This window comes from Dysidea avara, chromosome 9 (assembly GCF_963678975.1).
Source record: "Dysidea avara chromosome 9, odDysAvar1.4, whole genome shotgun sequence".
In the NCBI taxonomy this organism is placed as follows: Eukaryota; Metazoa; Porifera; class Demospongiae; order Dictyoceratida; family Dysideidae; genus Dysidea; species Dysidea avara.
The window spans coordinates 8,063,484-8,079,786 of NC_089280.1; the positions used below are offsets into that span (position 1 = coordinate 8,063,484).

General features: G+C 38.3%; 1 protein-coding gene across 1 annotated transcript in view; it reads left to right on the forward strand.

Annotated features, from left to right (window-relative positions):
• The window catches only part of LOC136267455 (leucine-rich repeat serine/threonine-protein kinase 1-like), a 61,192-nt gene that overhangs the window by 21,329 nt on the left and 23,560 nt on the right, over positions 1 to 16,303 (forward strand). The window contains exons 7-14 of the mRNA XM_066062617.1: positions 2,818 to 2,959; positions 3,013 to 3,106; positions 13,869 to 13,963; positions 14,034 to 14,131; positions 14,186 to 14,311; positions 14,538 to 14,766; positions 14,822 to 14,969; positions 15,529 to 15,614. Coding sequence (XP_065918689.1) covers positions 2,818 to 2,959; positions 3,013 to 3,106; positions 13,869 to 13,963; positions 14,034 to 14,131; positions 14,186 to 14,311; positions 14,538 to 14,766; positions 14,822 to 14,969; positions 15,529 to 15,614 — 1,018 coding nt within the window. The remainder of the gene's footprint in view (positions 1 to 2,817; positions 2,960 to 3,012; positions 3,107 to 13,868; positions 13,964 to 14,033; positions 14,132 to 14,185; positions 14,312 to 14,537; positions 14,767 to 14,821; positions 14,970 to 15,528; positions 15,615 to 16,303) is intronic.

A 16,303-nucleotide genomic window follows, 5' to 3' on the forward strand; every position in this document is an offset into this window, starting at 1 on the left:
CTCTAATAGAACTTTTGTAACAGTAGGTACTACCTTATTTTTGTTTATTATACTTCACAATTTATTTTTATCTGACCAATTTTATATGCCTTGCAAAGCATGCATTTTGTTAGCTAAATAGCTATCAAAAATGCATCCAAATTCAAACATATAGAGGTTTAATTTTAAAAATTTTCTCATAAGATGTCCAACTAGAGCTCCATTATTCTTTTAGTGGAATGAACCCTTACCCTCAGCACACCCCTCCCCCCCATCCCAGTAGTGTTTCCTAGATCTGCCTATGGTATAGTGTGTTCATAGTTTAGAGCTCGGCAGTATTGAAATTTGAATACATGGTATTAGTAACAGGAAAATATCGCGGTATATCGATATATAGGTAGCTAACTCTTAAAGCCGCATAAAACTTTACAAAACGCATGCACCACATCCGCAAAAGCCACTATAATGGCTATTGATATTCTTCGATTGATAACTCATATACGGAAGGTCACACAGCCGTGTAATTAAGATTTTCGGAATGCTGATATCACAACGAATAAAATGGTGTCCAAGGTTTACTAATTCTGATGCCCCTTCGCCAAGTTAATATGGTTTAAACGCAGGAGTGTAAATTCATGTAATGTTTTAGAGAATAAGATATCTTTGAGGTTTGTAAACGCTGGAGACTCTAGTCGTGTGGAAGGTGTTACTGTTGATCTACAAGTTGATATGGTCCACTATGGCACTGTTCAAGCAGTGTCGCTTTCAGCAAATCCCTCAAGATTAGTCGTCTTGTTGTCAACTTCACAAGCAAAGCATTCGAGTGAGCTGATGGCGATTATTGTCAATTGAGGACAGATTTTCAACTGAAACCACACGTAGAAGACCGTGAAACACAAGGAGAAACAGTACTAACTGTTTTATTATTGATATCTGTAAGCATATAACACTTTCTGTTATGAAACAGTTGTTGGTTAAACATAATGCGTTTTCCGTGTGTTTTTTATATTGCCACTATAGTGGCTTACGCGCCTTTAAGGGTTAACTATTGCATCATTTCTTTGGCCTAGTATGAAGCGGTATCATCCTAAAATATATATAGTTCAGTACAAGTAAGCATGTGTTGTAATGTGACAACCTCAAGTTTTTGTTTAGGGCGTGTCTGCTAAACCATCAACAAATTGGATAATTGAACACAAAGGCTGGGTTAAAAGCAATCCTATACCGGTATTCATTGATATACCGGAATTTTGATATATCGGTTATCAAATGCTGTCACGGTATGATAATCGGTTATGATAAATTATGACGATAAACGGTATTACCAATATATCGCAGAGCGCTATCATAGTTACATGAAATCTCTTGTTACACAAGTAGTACTGTATAGTAGGGTTATCCAGCCAAAATGTCAACCAAAAATCTTGTTCACAATGACTTTGCAGTAGTGTTTACCAAGCCCATAGTGCTTTCAGAATGACAATGGTTGATGCTACTGGCTTCATTTTTACAGTTCAACATTGCTTTGGATTGACAGTTACCTTTGGGCATAAGTACAATGTATTTTCCTTGCGTCATGTTGTTTGTGCTTGCTGCATCTTAAGGTGTTGATTCATGGGTAGTGTCCACTACAGTATATAGAATAAAACAAGAATCATCTGTAAGTTTTGCACCACACCTTCAACAGTTGGAGCAAGTTGATTGATTCTAGATGAGCTTGATGTTGTTCTCCACGTATAGAAAATTAACCACACCAGCTACTTTCATACTAGGGTCTTTTGTTGTGCAATTATAAACCTCATATGTCTGGTGCCAGTGTATTAAATTATGTATGCACATTAAAAATTAACAAACAAATGTAGAAATTTTATAATCTAGTAGGGATTATTTTAATAAAATAGTAATACATTTCCTCGTATAAAAGCCCCAATTAAATAAATGCCTGGTCCTGAATGAAGGCCAGGGGGCACTACCTTAATAAAAGGGGTAATACGGGATTACAATAGCTAGTGTATGTAATTTGTAGAACAAGCCTTTCTACAACTGCTGAAACCCATGACTTGTCTAAGAAATAGATGCCCGGGCTTTTATATTTCAGCTGGTACACCTATGGATTATAAGAAACAAACGCCCAGCTTTTATATGAGGAAATACAGTATTTAAAGAAGATCATCAACTGAAGTCCCTACTTTAGCCACTTTAATTCATGTTAAAGGGGCAGTGCAGCACTAGCGCAAAGCCATTCAACTTTGATGATTTCACTGGGCCAATGAATGCATGTTCGTAACTAAAACGGAAGTATGCGAAACTTTTATTGCCAATGTGTATATATGGTCGAATAACTAGCAGGAAGCCACAGCTAATATAACTGTAATGAAGTGAGAAGTACAGAGGACGATTTATAAATGAATACACTTGGCCATTTGAGAAAAAGCCGTGACCCCGTTAGGTTTCTGTGGTGCCTTACTGCGTAACGTTATTACCTGCTAATGTGCTGGCATTCATTAACATCGTACATTAGTGCCCATTAGTATCTGTTAGCTACTGTACTTGCACCCATTAGTGCCCATTTGCTCACCATTTGCCATCTCAGTTTCGTACATTCTCGTTTATTTTTGCGACTTGCAGTATTTCACTGGCCAGTGAAATCATCAAAGTTGAATGGCTTCACTAGTGCTGCACTGCCCCTTTAAGGTAGGGATTAAATTTGCCCTTCAGGTAATGATCCTCTTGTTTGAGCACTTTATGATCCCTACAACTTGTAAGTTTTTAATTTTTCCTTACTCTTGTTATACTGCTTGCAATTTAGTTAAAGAATATTCATAACCTTCATTGTAGGAGCTGAAAGTTCAGTATTCACTACTAAACATACTAGCACACTTATGTGAACAAGGAGGGTCTCTTATCATTACTTGTGATGGGAGAACACCCAAAATGATTGCTGAAGAGAAGGGCTGTAAGATTGCTGCAGCACTGCTTGGTATGATGCATGTACGAAAGTTTGTGAAGCAATCAAATTATTATTCTTCATAGAAATATATGAAAATACAAAATTGCAACAAAGGAGATATGTACCCACTCCCGAGTATGAAGACATCAATGTTATACACAAGAGTTTACTTCACTGGTAAAAATGTGTATGAGTGTATGTATGTAGGAAGTAACCACTTTCTGAACTATGTATGAATTTGCACTTATCATTAAATATAGGTGTTGGACTGTGCTGTTATTAAATAGCTATGTTGTGTCTATTATACTGTAGTAGTTCATCTACACCAGCTGCCTCCCCCCTTCTCCAAACAGTAATATCAAAGAGATGGACATGTGTTCACTCCAAATAGTTTTGTACTATCGTCATGTTTATTAAAATGTAGGGTTATAGGTCTTATGGACAGTATCCGCAATTATGTTTTCTGACATCACAAAACAAAATAGCCGTGCTAGTGTGGGGACTTTCTATACTAAATTTGACTGTTCTATTTGAGTGGTTGACTACATGCTCTACTACCAACCTTTTGATACCAATTATTGACCAATGTAATGGTTTACTGCCCTTGAAATGGTACACTCACTAATATAATCTGATAGACCTACTGTACATTTTTTAAAGGATGTACGTATATGCTTGAGCAAGAGGTTATTTAAATCTCAATAAAACCATCCAGAGAGAACATCACTCTGTAAGCAAACAATGTACTGTAGGACTGTTTCTGTTATAGTGATTTGTAACTGCTTTGCTGGTACTCGACTATTTGTCATCTGTGTGTTGCAGTTATTTTGCAGAGTTTTATTTATTTTTTAATGTAAATATGAGCAATATGACTAAGGACAAGTACACAAAAAAAATTTGGAATTTAAAACTAGATTAGGGACCATAGCACATCTGAAACAAGCTGGAGTGGTGCACGATATTAAATCACAGTAAAACATTAAGAAGTATCATATCTCTAATGTGCATTTCCATTATGGTATCTTGAGCACAGTAGGGATATAACACTTCTTATTGTTTTACTGTGATTTAATATCGTGCACTACTCCACATTGTTTCAGTATTTTTTATAGATGTACTATGGCCCCTACTGTAGTTGAAAATTCCAATTTGTTGTGCACTTTTTTTGTAAAATAAAATTATTATGACTGGTGAACCCACGCATACCACATGAAAAGAAAGAAATGGCACCGTGCTCCCCAGCTACCAATTATCGTCTGATCCATAACACTTCGTTGTCAGCTGTGTTCAACCAGTTACACAGCATTACAAATCAAGAACTGTTTAAAAAGCACCTCTGCAATCCAAGTAGCCACTACGAAAAATACAGACAATTTCCATTACAAAGGGAAGCTATCATGCGCTACTGCCAAATCAACACCTTTCGCAAAGATGAATGGGACACAAAAGAGGACACTGGTAAGTCCATGAAGAATGCATTGTACATACTGTGGTATGCCAAAAAGCATGTATCCGGCTGAAGCGATGTCAAACAGTGAAAATATCAAGCCCATAGCTTTAGCCATTATCGAGTTATGCTTGTCTGAAGGCATCAGTCAGTCAGTCAGTCAGTCAGTCAGTCAGTCAGTCAGTCAGTCAGTCAGTCAGTCAGTCAATAGAAAATTTTAATTTTTTTACAAACAATTCCATAGCAACTTGTTGAAAGTGTTTCGGATTGATCTGAAGGCTTGTTTGGGCTTAGTTTTACATAACCAATACTGCCTCATCATTGTCAGGGAAAAGTAAGGCTGGTTTTTGGGTGATGTTTTTTCATGAGCCAAGCCAAGCCAAGCCCACATTTTTGTGGTCCCTACTATACAGTACCATCATACTATATGATGTAGTGATTAGTTTGAGATGTGGTTATATTGTACTGTATTTTGGCATGCAAGTAGTGTTATATTGGGCAAGACATATGGTACTGCTCAAATGCAATGTCATCTCGCAAGAGTGCGACCTGTTTTGCTCGTGAGTATTGATCCTGTTTTATTTGGGATAAATACTCACGAGTGGAAAGAGTTCCATGCCCTTTAATTAGCAAGTTTTTTAGTCGCTCAAATTCTCGCAATATGACATTGCATTTGAGCAGTAGTGTATATGATCTGCTGGGAAATTCAGCCATGAATGGTTTTTTAAACATAGAAATGCACCACATGCTATATAGTAGGGACCACAAAGGAGTGGGCATGGCCCACGAAATAATACCACCCAAAAAACAGCCTCAATTTCCCCTGACAATGATGAGACAGTATTGGTTAGGTAAAACTAAGCCCAAACAAGCCTTTAGATTGACCCGAAATGCTTTCAGCAAGTTGCTACAGGATTTTTAAAAATATTTTATTTAACAGAATTTCCTAGTGACTGACTGACTGACTGATGCCTTCAGACAAGCATAACTCGATAATGGCTAAGGCTATGAGCTTGATTTTTTCACTGTTCGACGTCGCTTCGGTTCGGCAGGTGCCTTTTGGCATACCGCAGTATGTACAATGCATTCTTCATGGACTTACCAGTGTCCTCCTTTGTGCCTCATTCATCTTTGCTGACAGCGAAAAGTGTCGATTTGGCAATAGCACGTGATGGCTTCCCTTTGTAACAGAAATCTCTCGTATTTGTCATAGTGGCTATTTGATAGAAGAGGTGCTTTTCAAACAGTTCTTGATTCGTACTGCAGGTTGAACATAGCCGACAATGAAGCATAATGAATACTTCACTTTTCAGACAATAATTGATATAACTGGGGCATGCGGTACCATTTCTTTCAGTATGCATGGATTGCAGAGGTGCTTTTCGAACAGTTCTTGATTCGAAATGCTGCATAACAGGTTGAACATAGCTGACAACAAAGCGTATTGGATACTTCACTTTTCAGACGATAATTGGGGCACGCGGTGCCATTTCAGATGCAGTATGCGTGGGTTCACCAGTCATAATAATTATTTACAAAAAGAAAGTTAACAAACAAGTACACAGAAAAATTAGAGATTTTTTTTAAAAAGGCTTTATTATGATTAAAGTACCTGGTAAAGGCAGAGCTTGTATACTAGAAAGCCTTATAAAGGCCTAAGATGTTTATATTAACTGCACTAAGTATGTTTAAAAAGTAGGAGAAAGAAGAAAAAATCCATGATGTACCTGGGCAGCCTCAAACCTGCAGTAGTGTTGTTTTAGTTCTAAGGAACTAGAACTAAACCTAGTTTTAGTACAGCAATTTAATTCTAGTTCTAGTACACTAGAACTAAACTAAAATTGTGGTCTATTTTAGCTCTAAAACTAAAACTAAACTAAAACTCTTTCAATTTTTGATTCAAAAACTAGAACTAAACCAAAACCTTTAAAACTAACTAAAAGGTTTCTCAAGCAATCCTACATAAAAAGGTATTGTGCACTATATAAACCACTTAACACTTTTCTTTGAAGATGGTGATGTCTGCAAATGCTACTATAAAACATTGCTATTCAGCATTAATTCTGCTGATTTAGGTTATTTAAGCACAGTTCTATTAGAGCTTTTGTTCATTTGTGCACAATGGCAAGTGGAAGTTGTGCTGAACCAGGTGGAAGGCCTAAGTCAAGTGGAGTGTGGAACCACTTCAGGCATAAGATCAAGGACAAAAGTGTGTGTATTGTGAAAAGTACTGATGGTTTGATTTGTGATATATAAAGAATTTAAAGGACAATATTCTATAAACTTGAAGAAGCATTTGAAGACATGCCATACTGATGCTTATAAACATTTTGAAGCAACTGAAATTGAAAAGACAAAAGGAGAGGTTCTTCTAGCCAGTTGAAACAGTCCTCCTTGCCAATACGTAGTTTAGGATCTAAATTGTACAACCCTAATAACTGAAACAGTCCTCCTTCCCAATACGTAGTTTAGGATCTAAATTGTACAACCCTAATAACTGAAACAGTTCTCCTTGCCAATACGTAGTTTAGGATCTAAATTGTACAACCCTAATAACAATAAACATAAGGCTATTATACATTTCATCTTGCAATCTTTATAGGTGCTAACAATGTACCACTGAATTTAGTAGATAACAGCGAATTTCGTGTATTAATTGAAGAATTGGATTCTTGGTACAGTTTGCCTCATTGATATAAAACGGGAAATAAAATTGAAAAATCTATCAAAACACCAAATCTAAAGTTTCTGGAACTCTAAGGGGTGCTACCAAGGTTAGTATATGTGAAGATATCTAACACCAAAACTAACACTAACTAAAATGAAACTAAATACTAACTAAAATTACAGAAATATGGGGTACTAGAACTAATACTAACTAAAACTATGGTGGAATTGGGGTACTAGAACTAAAACTAACTAAAACTGTAGTGGACTATGGGTACTAGAACTAGAACTAAACTAAAATGAATTCGCTGTACTAAAACAACACTAACCTGCAGCCATCCAATTAACGCTCGAATGCTTACAGGAGTCTGCCAGGCGGTCAGGATATTTTCGTCTTACTATTTTCATGTATTTGTATCCATAGGAACCCTAGAGAGTGACTTATTATCTCTAAGTACCCCAAGTGGAACCAAATGGACATTGTTTTATTATGATTAAAGTACCTGGTAAAGGCAGAGCCTGTATACCAGAAGGCCTTATAAAGGCCTAAGATGTTTATATTAACTGCACTAAGTATGTTTGAAAAGTAGGAGAAAGAAGAAAAAATCCATGACTGGACATGGGCAGCCTCGAACCTACAGCCGTCCGATTAACGCTTAAACACTTACAGGAGTCTGCCGGGCAGTCAGGATGTTTTGTCCTTGTCAATATTAACCTACTGCACCATTGACGACGCATATAGTATTGTTAACAAGCTTAATCCCAATGCTCTTCTTAGTAAAATAGACCTAAAAGATGCATTCAGACTGATTCCAGTACGCCCGGAGGACTGGAACCTCCTAGGTATTCAGTGACGCCAGTACTTTTATGTTGATATATCTGCCTCCCATTTGGCTTAAGATCGGCTCCCTTTTTATTCAATCGTCTGTCGGATGCAATCCACTGGGCACTGCATCATAATTATGGAGTAAAACACTTGCTTCACTACTTGGACGATTTTTTCACTGCCAGAGCTGCCAACGCTGACGACTGCATGAACAATTTAACAGCAATGCTTTCCCTTTGCAAGAAAATTAATGCACCAGTGAAGTCATCTAAAGTAGAAGGCCCTTCTACATCATTAACATTCCTGGGCATCCTGCTCAATACGACTACAATGGAAGCTAGCATAACACAAGAACGAAAGCAGGTTCTACTTTCAGAACTGGCTCACCTTAGATACCGCCGTAATTGCACAAAGCGTGCCCTACTCTCCTTAATTGGAAAACTATCATTCGGCTGCAAAGTCTTACCAGCTGGCCGCATTTTCCTACGTAGGCTCGTAGATTTAGGCACAATGGTACCAAAGCTTCACTACCATCTCCCCTTGACCGCTGAAACAAAACTTGACCTTCAGTGGTGGCTGAACTTTTTACCACAGTGGTCAGGGAAGAGCCTAATCCTGCAGTCCAACTGGTTTCATAGTGATTCAATGCAACTTTATACAGATGCTTCTGGCACACAGGGATGGGGCGCTTATTGGTCGGGCAGGTGGCTGCAGCATAGGTGGTCCCCAGCACAACACCTTATGAACATAGCCTGGAAGGAACTATTTGCAATACTTCCCGCAGTCCACAGCTGGGGCACTCACTGGATCAGACAAAAAATCGTTTTTCATTGTGATAACCAGGCAGTAGTGGATATATGGGAAAAGGGAACTACTCGTGACCCCATATTATGGCTCTGGTACGTCTACTGTACTTTAGAGCGGTACAGAACAATATTAATGTGTGTGTGATGCATATACCTGGTGCTCACAATAATATAGCCGATACATTGTCTCGTTTCCAGATGACAAAGTTCTTCCAGCTCACCCTACTGGCAAAGCAAGCTCCAGACCCCATCCCTGCCTGGCCTCCCCAATCATTCACCAACTCCTCCTGCAATGCCGTCATCATGGAGTTGCCACCTCAACCAGACGCTCATACCAATCAGGTATATCTGCCTTCCAACTATTCTGCACCCAGTATGCCTGCTCACCACTGCCAGCATCACCTCTAACTTTACAGTATGTTTATGCAAGCAAATCACAGTATGTATATCACAAGACCTTGAAGGTATATTTGTCTGGTATCCGTCTATGGCACATTGAGGAGGGTTTCAGTGATCCAACTAATGATCCACTTTTGCAACTAGTTTGTAGGGGCATACACCGCATGCAAGATGACGGATGCCGCACTCGCTTACCGATTACAATCAACATTCTCCATACACTAAAACGTGAACTTTGACAATCCCACTTCTCGCCGGCGGAGAAAAGAATGCTGTGGTCTACTTTTACATTAGCATTTTATGGCTTCCTGAGGGAAAGTGAGTACCTTAATCTCAGGTGGTCAGACATCACCCATACCAATAAGATCACTATCAAACTACACCAACCAAAGACTGATCCTTTCCGTAAAGGTCATCAAGTACTAATATTCCCAACAAATACATCTACCTGCCCTTTGCGAGCATTCCTAAAGTATGCTCCTCTAGCTAATCAATCAGCTGCTGACGACCCACTTTTCAATGCAGGCAGGTTTTCCCCATTAACAAGCACTTCTTTAAACAAAGCTCTCCGCATCCTGCTTCCGAACGCCGGCTTAGATCAATCCCAATACGCCTCCCACAGCTTTAGGATTGGAGCTGCCACAACTACAGCGGCTGCTAGAATCCCAGCTTGGATGATCAAGAGTTTAGGACGCTGGAACAGCAACGTCTACCTTTCCTACATCCACTGCTCCCCATCACTAACTCCTGCAATCAATGAACTGATGTCTAAAACTGACACCACAAACCAACCACCATGGGATGCTGATCAATACAAACTCAACTGACCTACCACTCTCCAAGTATATTATCACTGTATGTACACCTATACTATATCACTAGTATGATTTTATTACTGTGTCCATCTTTGTTATAATTTACCTCACTATTGTACTACATTACCCCTGGTAATTTTTCATTTATCAGATTTTGTGTGTTATTGTATTGGTCTGGCATCACAATACTGTATGCATATGCCGATGAATCATTTAGACATGGGTAGTGACAGGGGGCAACCCCATTTACAATAAATAAAAATTTATCTGGAGAAAACTTGGGTGCAATGTGTTGCTTACCAAGGCACAAGCCAGTCAGTTAGTTGCGTGGAGCTTCAAATTTACCATGTATGCTATTATCTCCGCTTGATACGTCTCCTTTTTCCTACCCTGCATAGCTGTTGTACACATGTGTGGCTACCAATGCTGCAGCTGCTGCCTACTATTATAGCGTTGCTAAAACAAAACTGCGTCCTACCCCACAAATGCGGCTGTACACATGTAGGGCTCCCAAAACTGCGGCCTACCCCACATAGCTGTTGTACACTTGTGAGGTCCCAATGCTGCGGCCTACCCCACATTGCTGTTGTGCACATGTGAGTTCCCAATGCTGCTGCTGCTGCTTGCACAATTGCTTACCTACCTTACATAACTGTTGTTCACATGTGGGTTCCAAATACTACTACCGTAATGGCCTACCTCACATAGCTGTTTCACACTTGTGGGCTTCCAATATCATTGATGTAATGCTTGCCTACCTCACATCGCTGTTGTACACTTGTGGGGCTCCCACTGCAAAAATGTCACAAATTCTGTACCACGTACTGCCAGCTGCATGACTAATTAAATAATTCGCCCAATGATTCCTCAGTTGCCCTCTGTCACTCCAAAGTTGGTGTAGTGGGCTAACCTGAGTATAAGTAAGTATGCTGATTTAAGGTACGTCTTGGTAGATATATACATGTGTTAACTCTCTTACAGGGAAAAGTGCAAGGAGCCTGGCTTGCTTGTGCAAAGTGCTCGGGGGCGGTTGGGTGGCATACAAGCAAGCAAGCCGGGTCCTTGCTTAGCTTTCCCCCTCGCTCATGGGGGGTGGGCAGGGCATCTTGCATGTTAACGCTTGAACACTTACAGGAGTCTGCTGGGCAGTCAGGATGTTTTCTCCTTGTCAATTTCATGTATATGTATCCAAGGAACTTTTCAACTAAAGTGGGGACCATAGCACATCGATAAAAATTGCTGAAACAAGCTGGAGTAGTGTACGGTAGTAAATCACAGTAAAACAATAAGAAGTGCTATATCCCTACTGTGCTCAAGATTCCATAATGGAAATGTACAGTAGGGATATAATGCATCTTATTGTTTTACTGTGATTTAATATCGTGCACTACTCCAACATGTTTCTATACTTTTTATTGATGTGCTATGGTCCCTACTCTAGTTGGAAATTGCAAATTTTTCTGTGTACTTGTTTAGTGTTTGCTTATAATTACCATTTGTTTACTTTTTGTACTTCCAGGGCTGTTTACACTGATAGGCATGAAATTGCATCACAAATAGTGATCATGCACCAAAGAGATACATATGACAGTATTGCTAACTTATTGTTTGAAAGTGACCCCAACTCTTTAGAGAGTTGTCAGGAGGCACCAATTTACATTGCTGCTAAAATGACAAAGTCAAAGATGCTTGAAATACTAACAAGTCAGAGTGGAATCGCTCTCAATGTTGTATTTAGGCAGAGGAAAAAACTGATAGTTCCTCGTCCAGATGATACCACTTTGGAAGCTTTTATCACTCCTTTATCACTAATCCTTTCTACACCACACTACAATTCTTTTATTGATCTGTTTGTTACACTAGATGAACCACATGGTGACAACTGTTTAACATCCATTGATTTGTCTGATACAAGATCACGTTTTCTACCGGTTGAGTTGTTTAAGTTTCCTCACTTGCAAAATTTAAACGTAAACACCAACAAATTGAAGAGTTTGTTGTTTTTAAGTTTGCCTGATAATTGTTGGCCACGTGCTCTCCAAAATTTGAATATTTCTCGCAACCGTCTTGAAAATATTCCAGCAGAATTGTTTAACTTTCCTAGCTTGAAAACACTGAATGTGTCACGCAACCCACTGAAGTCTTTACCTAACAAATGGTGGACTACAAAAAGTATTGAAACATTTAATGCTTCTTACACTCAACTGTCCAGCATATCAGTGAGTATTGATGATCAATTAGCTTCACAACACATAGACTCTTCTGCAAACTCGATGGTTCTTAGTAGAGCAAGCATAGGTTCTGACAATCCTATTGCTTGTAAGATCAAACGAACTGATTCCATACTGAGAAGTTTGAATGTTAGTAACTCGAACGTTGATAGGTTCCCAAGTTTTCTTGCAGTTGTATTTCCCAATTTGGAGATTTTGAATCTTTCAGGAAATATCATACAGTCTTGTTGTGCTATAAATGAGTTACCAGTTTCCCTTGAAGAATTAGACATCAGTGGTAATCTTCTGCAGTGTAGCAACAGGCAAAAGTTATTTAATCAAGATGCTCGTCTGGCTACAAAAAGTGGTTGTATGCTTCACAGAGACCTCAGTAAGCTGAGAATACTGAATCTTTCTAACAACTTTGATTTAAGAAATGTACATATCCATGTTGAGAATGAAAAGGGACAGCACCATATTTTGTTTCCAAGGCTTAAAAAGTTGTATATAGCTGACTGTGGTTTACAGTGGGCACCTTCATATCTGTCAGAATTGCATGATTTGACTGACCTTGATGTTAGCAACAATAAAGATCTACCCATTCCTCGTGAAATATGTAATTTGGAGCACTTGGTCAGTTTTAATCATGAGGGTGTGCAAGATCCTATAGTCAACCAATTAAGCATATTTACAATGACACGGGATATGCAAATTTACCTGCGTGAAGGAAAGTAAGTTACTACAGTTGTAGTGTAGAAGGACTTAAATCGTCTTAAGTAAATAAAAAACTAATTAAAACAGAAATTTATGTAGATTTCCAGTTGCACAATGATTAAAGGCCTTAATCACCATTTAAAAGTATTTTAATTTCAAAGTGATATTGATTGCTGTAAATGCTTTGTTGCACAGTAATTAGTTCACACAATACTCTTAAAATCAACACATTTCAAATGCAAAATGCTTCATCTCACAATAGTTGACTAGGGTGTGGCTTTTAGTCTCCACCAAACCATTACCATGTACCTAATGACATGTCAGAGCCTTTGATACCAAAACCTTCTCTAGCACTGTTGCAGTTAATAATGTCAAGCCTGAAGATTACCAGCCTAAGGGTTACCAATTGCTTCTACTGTTGGTTTCCTTAAGCTAGAAATCTTACCCCCATTGCTCCAGCCACCCTGGAGCAATGGGAGCAACCAGGAACATATTCAGGGGCGGATCCAGGGGAATTCAAAGGTTCTATGGAAGTCCCCTTTTAAAAGAGCCTCAATAATTCAAGATACTCTAATAGAGCAGTCACAGTATTCAGAAGAGCAGTGTAGCAAACTGCATATGTAGTTATTAATAAGGAGATATAGTTGGTGGAGGGAAGCTATTGTTAGCAGGTAGTTACCTCTTTTTTTTTGGTCCTTGGTTTACAGCTAGGACTGAAGTTGCATTCCAGAGCCGGATCCACCCCTGATATTATATATGTACAATTAAGGGCACAGTTGAAAAACAGCCTACTTGGCTGATGTTGTCATCCCTGTTTAAAAATAATAATAATAAGCAGCAGCAGCAGCATTAAATAAGCCACCACATGAAAAAGGTTTAGATTTACCCATTCATGTAGTCCAAAAAGAATTTCTATCAACGAAGGTGGCCATGGCTAGCTACAGATCAATTGAGGGATGAGTTTGAGCACTTACGTGTTGCTGCTGCTGCTGTAATTTAATTTTTGCATAACTACGTACCAACATACTGTATCTGAATTAAATTTACTCATGCAGTGCTGTAAGATCTCCTACTATCAAGCTTGTGTTTGCTGGTGATAAGGAAATTGACTTGCCATCGTGGCTAAGTGATCCATCACTTCGAGATAAAGGTACCTAAACACTGTTGTTGGTGAACCAAGAACATTATAATTTTTCATTGCTGGCTATTCATGCATTTAGGTCTATTACTTGTTGTCACTGATGAGTACACATGGAGTATGTCAAAACCTAAATCTGATCTTGTGATCAACTTTAATGTGTGGAATTTTATTGGACAGGCTAGTTTGTCCTGTGAACAATAAAATAATTGTGAATGCTGAGTTTCTCTTTAGGATGAGCACAATTCTGTTGTTCAGTGCTTTCTTACTGAGAGAGCATTGTATGTGTTGTGCTGGCTAGTCACCACTACCCAAGACCATGGGATTTCAAAACTAAGAAACTGGTTATTGAGAATTAAAGTATGTATGTACAGTATGTATGCATGTCGTGTTTTATTTATTTGTACATTTGTTTATAAAGTATGTGTTAAATCAATTTACCTTGCACACAACTTGAACTGTGAAATAATCTAGATTAAGTACCTGCTAGTATCATATGGCATACTAAACTTAGCAACATGCATTAAGATGTAAAAATACAGTTACATTAAAGTTAGTATTATACGTATGTTGTTATGTTATGCAGGACAGAGTTACAGATGCCTCAGTTATACTCGTTGGTTGTCTCAGCAAACCTGTCAATGATCATGTCAAACATGAGGTGATCAGTCAAATAAACAATGTGTATGGAAGCCAGCAACATTACCCATCCATCATTGGTGCTTATCTTGTATCTACTTCAAAGCAGCAACATGACATCAAACAGCTTCGTGTTCATATTTATGATGCTGCCTGTGGTTTTAATGCATCTCTAGGTTAGTGAATATACACCTTTCAGTAGTTTTATTTGTAATTCGTTTCATTATTAAGGTTCAAAAACGTTTAGTCAGAAACTGAAGGATATAAAGATTCCTATGACATACTGTAAACTTCAAAAGCTGATATCTTTACAAGTATTGTGCATCAAAACAGGACAAGAAGATGGACCACCACTTAAAACGTGGACAAAACTAGTGCAGTAAGCTATATATAAACTAGAACTGGATGATGATCCAGTACGCATCATAGGAGAAAGCATTTTAATACCATACCGAATGAATTTAGAAAATACCTCCATACCATCTCGAGTTAGATGACAGCTAATTCATAACATCATCCTGTTATTTCCTGCCCTCACCAATGTGAAGATACTTTACCAATATGAAAGATAACCTTCTATTTGCATTTAGCAGCTGTCTATCACACTTTCCAAAAGAAAGTTTATTTGATTTCTTAAAAATGCAATCCATACTGTGGTATGTACTTGCACCATGATGTATTCTATAATAATTTACTACCAGCTTTGACAAATCTCATACCATCCAGCTTTAATAATTATAAACATTCCGCATTAAGCCATGACCACACAGGAAGATGTAAAGTAATGAAGACATACAAGTTGTAGTTGTCATTTAATTTTATTTCCTATAAATATGTACATTTAAATTACCAAAAGTGCTGTTCCTTATGTTGCTTTTTCCCATGATAATACAGTAAAGATGTCTATTACATGTGTGCATTAATTTGCTTTTTTATAGAATGGTGAACCAACAATATCCTCCAGGTGGTCTCTTTGTTGATGAAAGAGAATTAACAGTAGCTGTTAAGTACATGAAACAAAATGGTTTGTAAATATATGTATGTTCATACATACGTACTTTATACTGTAGTATATTTATACAGGTTTTTGCAATTGAATTCGGCGACTTTGCAATTGAATTCGTCCCGTTTGCAATTGAGTTCGTCGCTTTTGCAATTGAATTCGTCCCGTTTGCAATTGAATTCGTCGGTTTTGCAATTGAATTCGTCCCGTTTGCGATTGAATTCGTCGGTTTTGCAATTGAATTCGTCGCTTTTGCAGTTAAATTCGTCCGTAACAAGAATGGCAGCTGGAGGAAACACGAAAACATGATGTAGCAGCTGCTACAAGAACTTGTTCAAGTACAACAGTAGTAAACAACTCTTTATAAGGCAATAATTCTTCCTCTACAGCCTATCCAGCAACATTCCAAACTCTACTACGCCATTCGCGATGGGTGTGGTCACTCGCGAGCAAGTTAATTAACTTGTCAGACAGCTATCAACTTCGCGTACTACCAGCTTCAATTACTTTCTAGTGTCTCAAGTGTAACTCTCCAAGGCATAAATAGTTCATCTCTTAATGAACGGGTTGGTTTCTTGGAGCCGTTTTGTTTATGACGAATTGTAATGCAAACGCGACGAATTCTATTGCAAAACCGACTAATTCAACTGCAAAACCGACGAATTCAATTGCAAAACCGACGAATTCAATTGCAAACGGGACGAATTCAA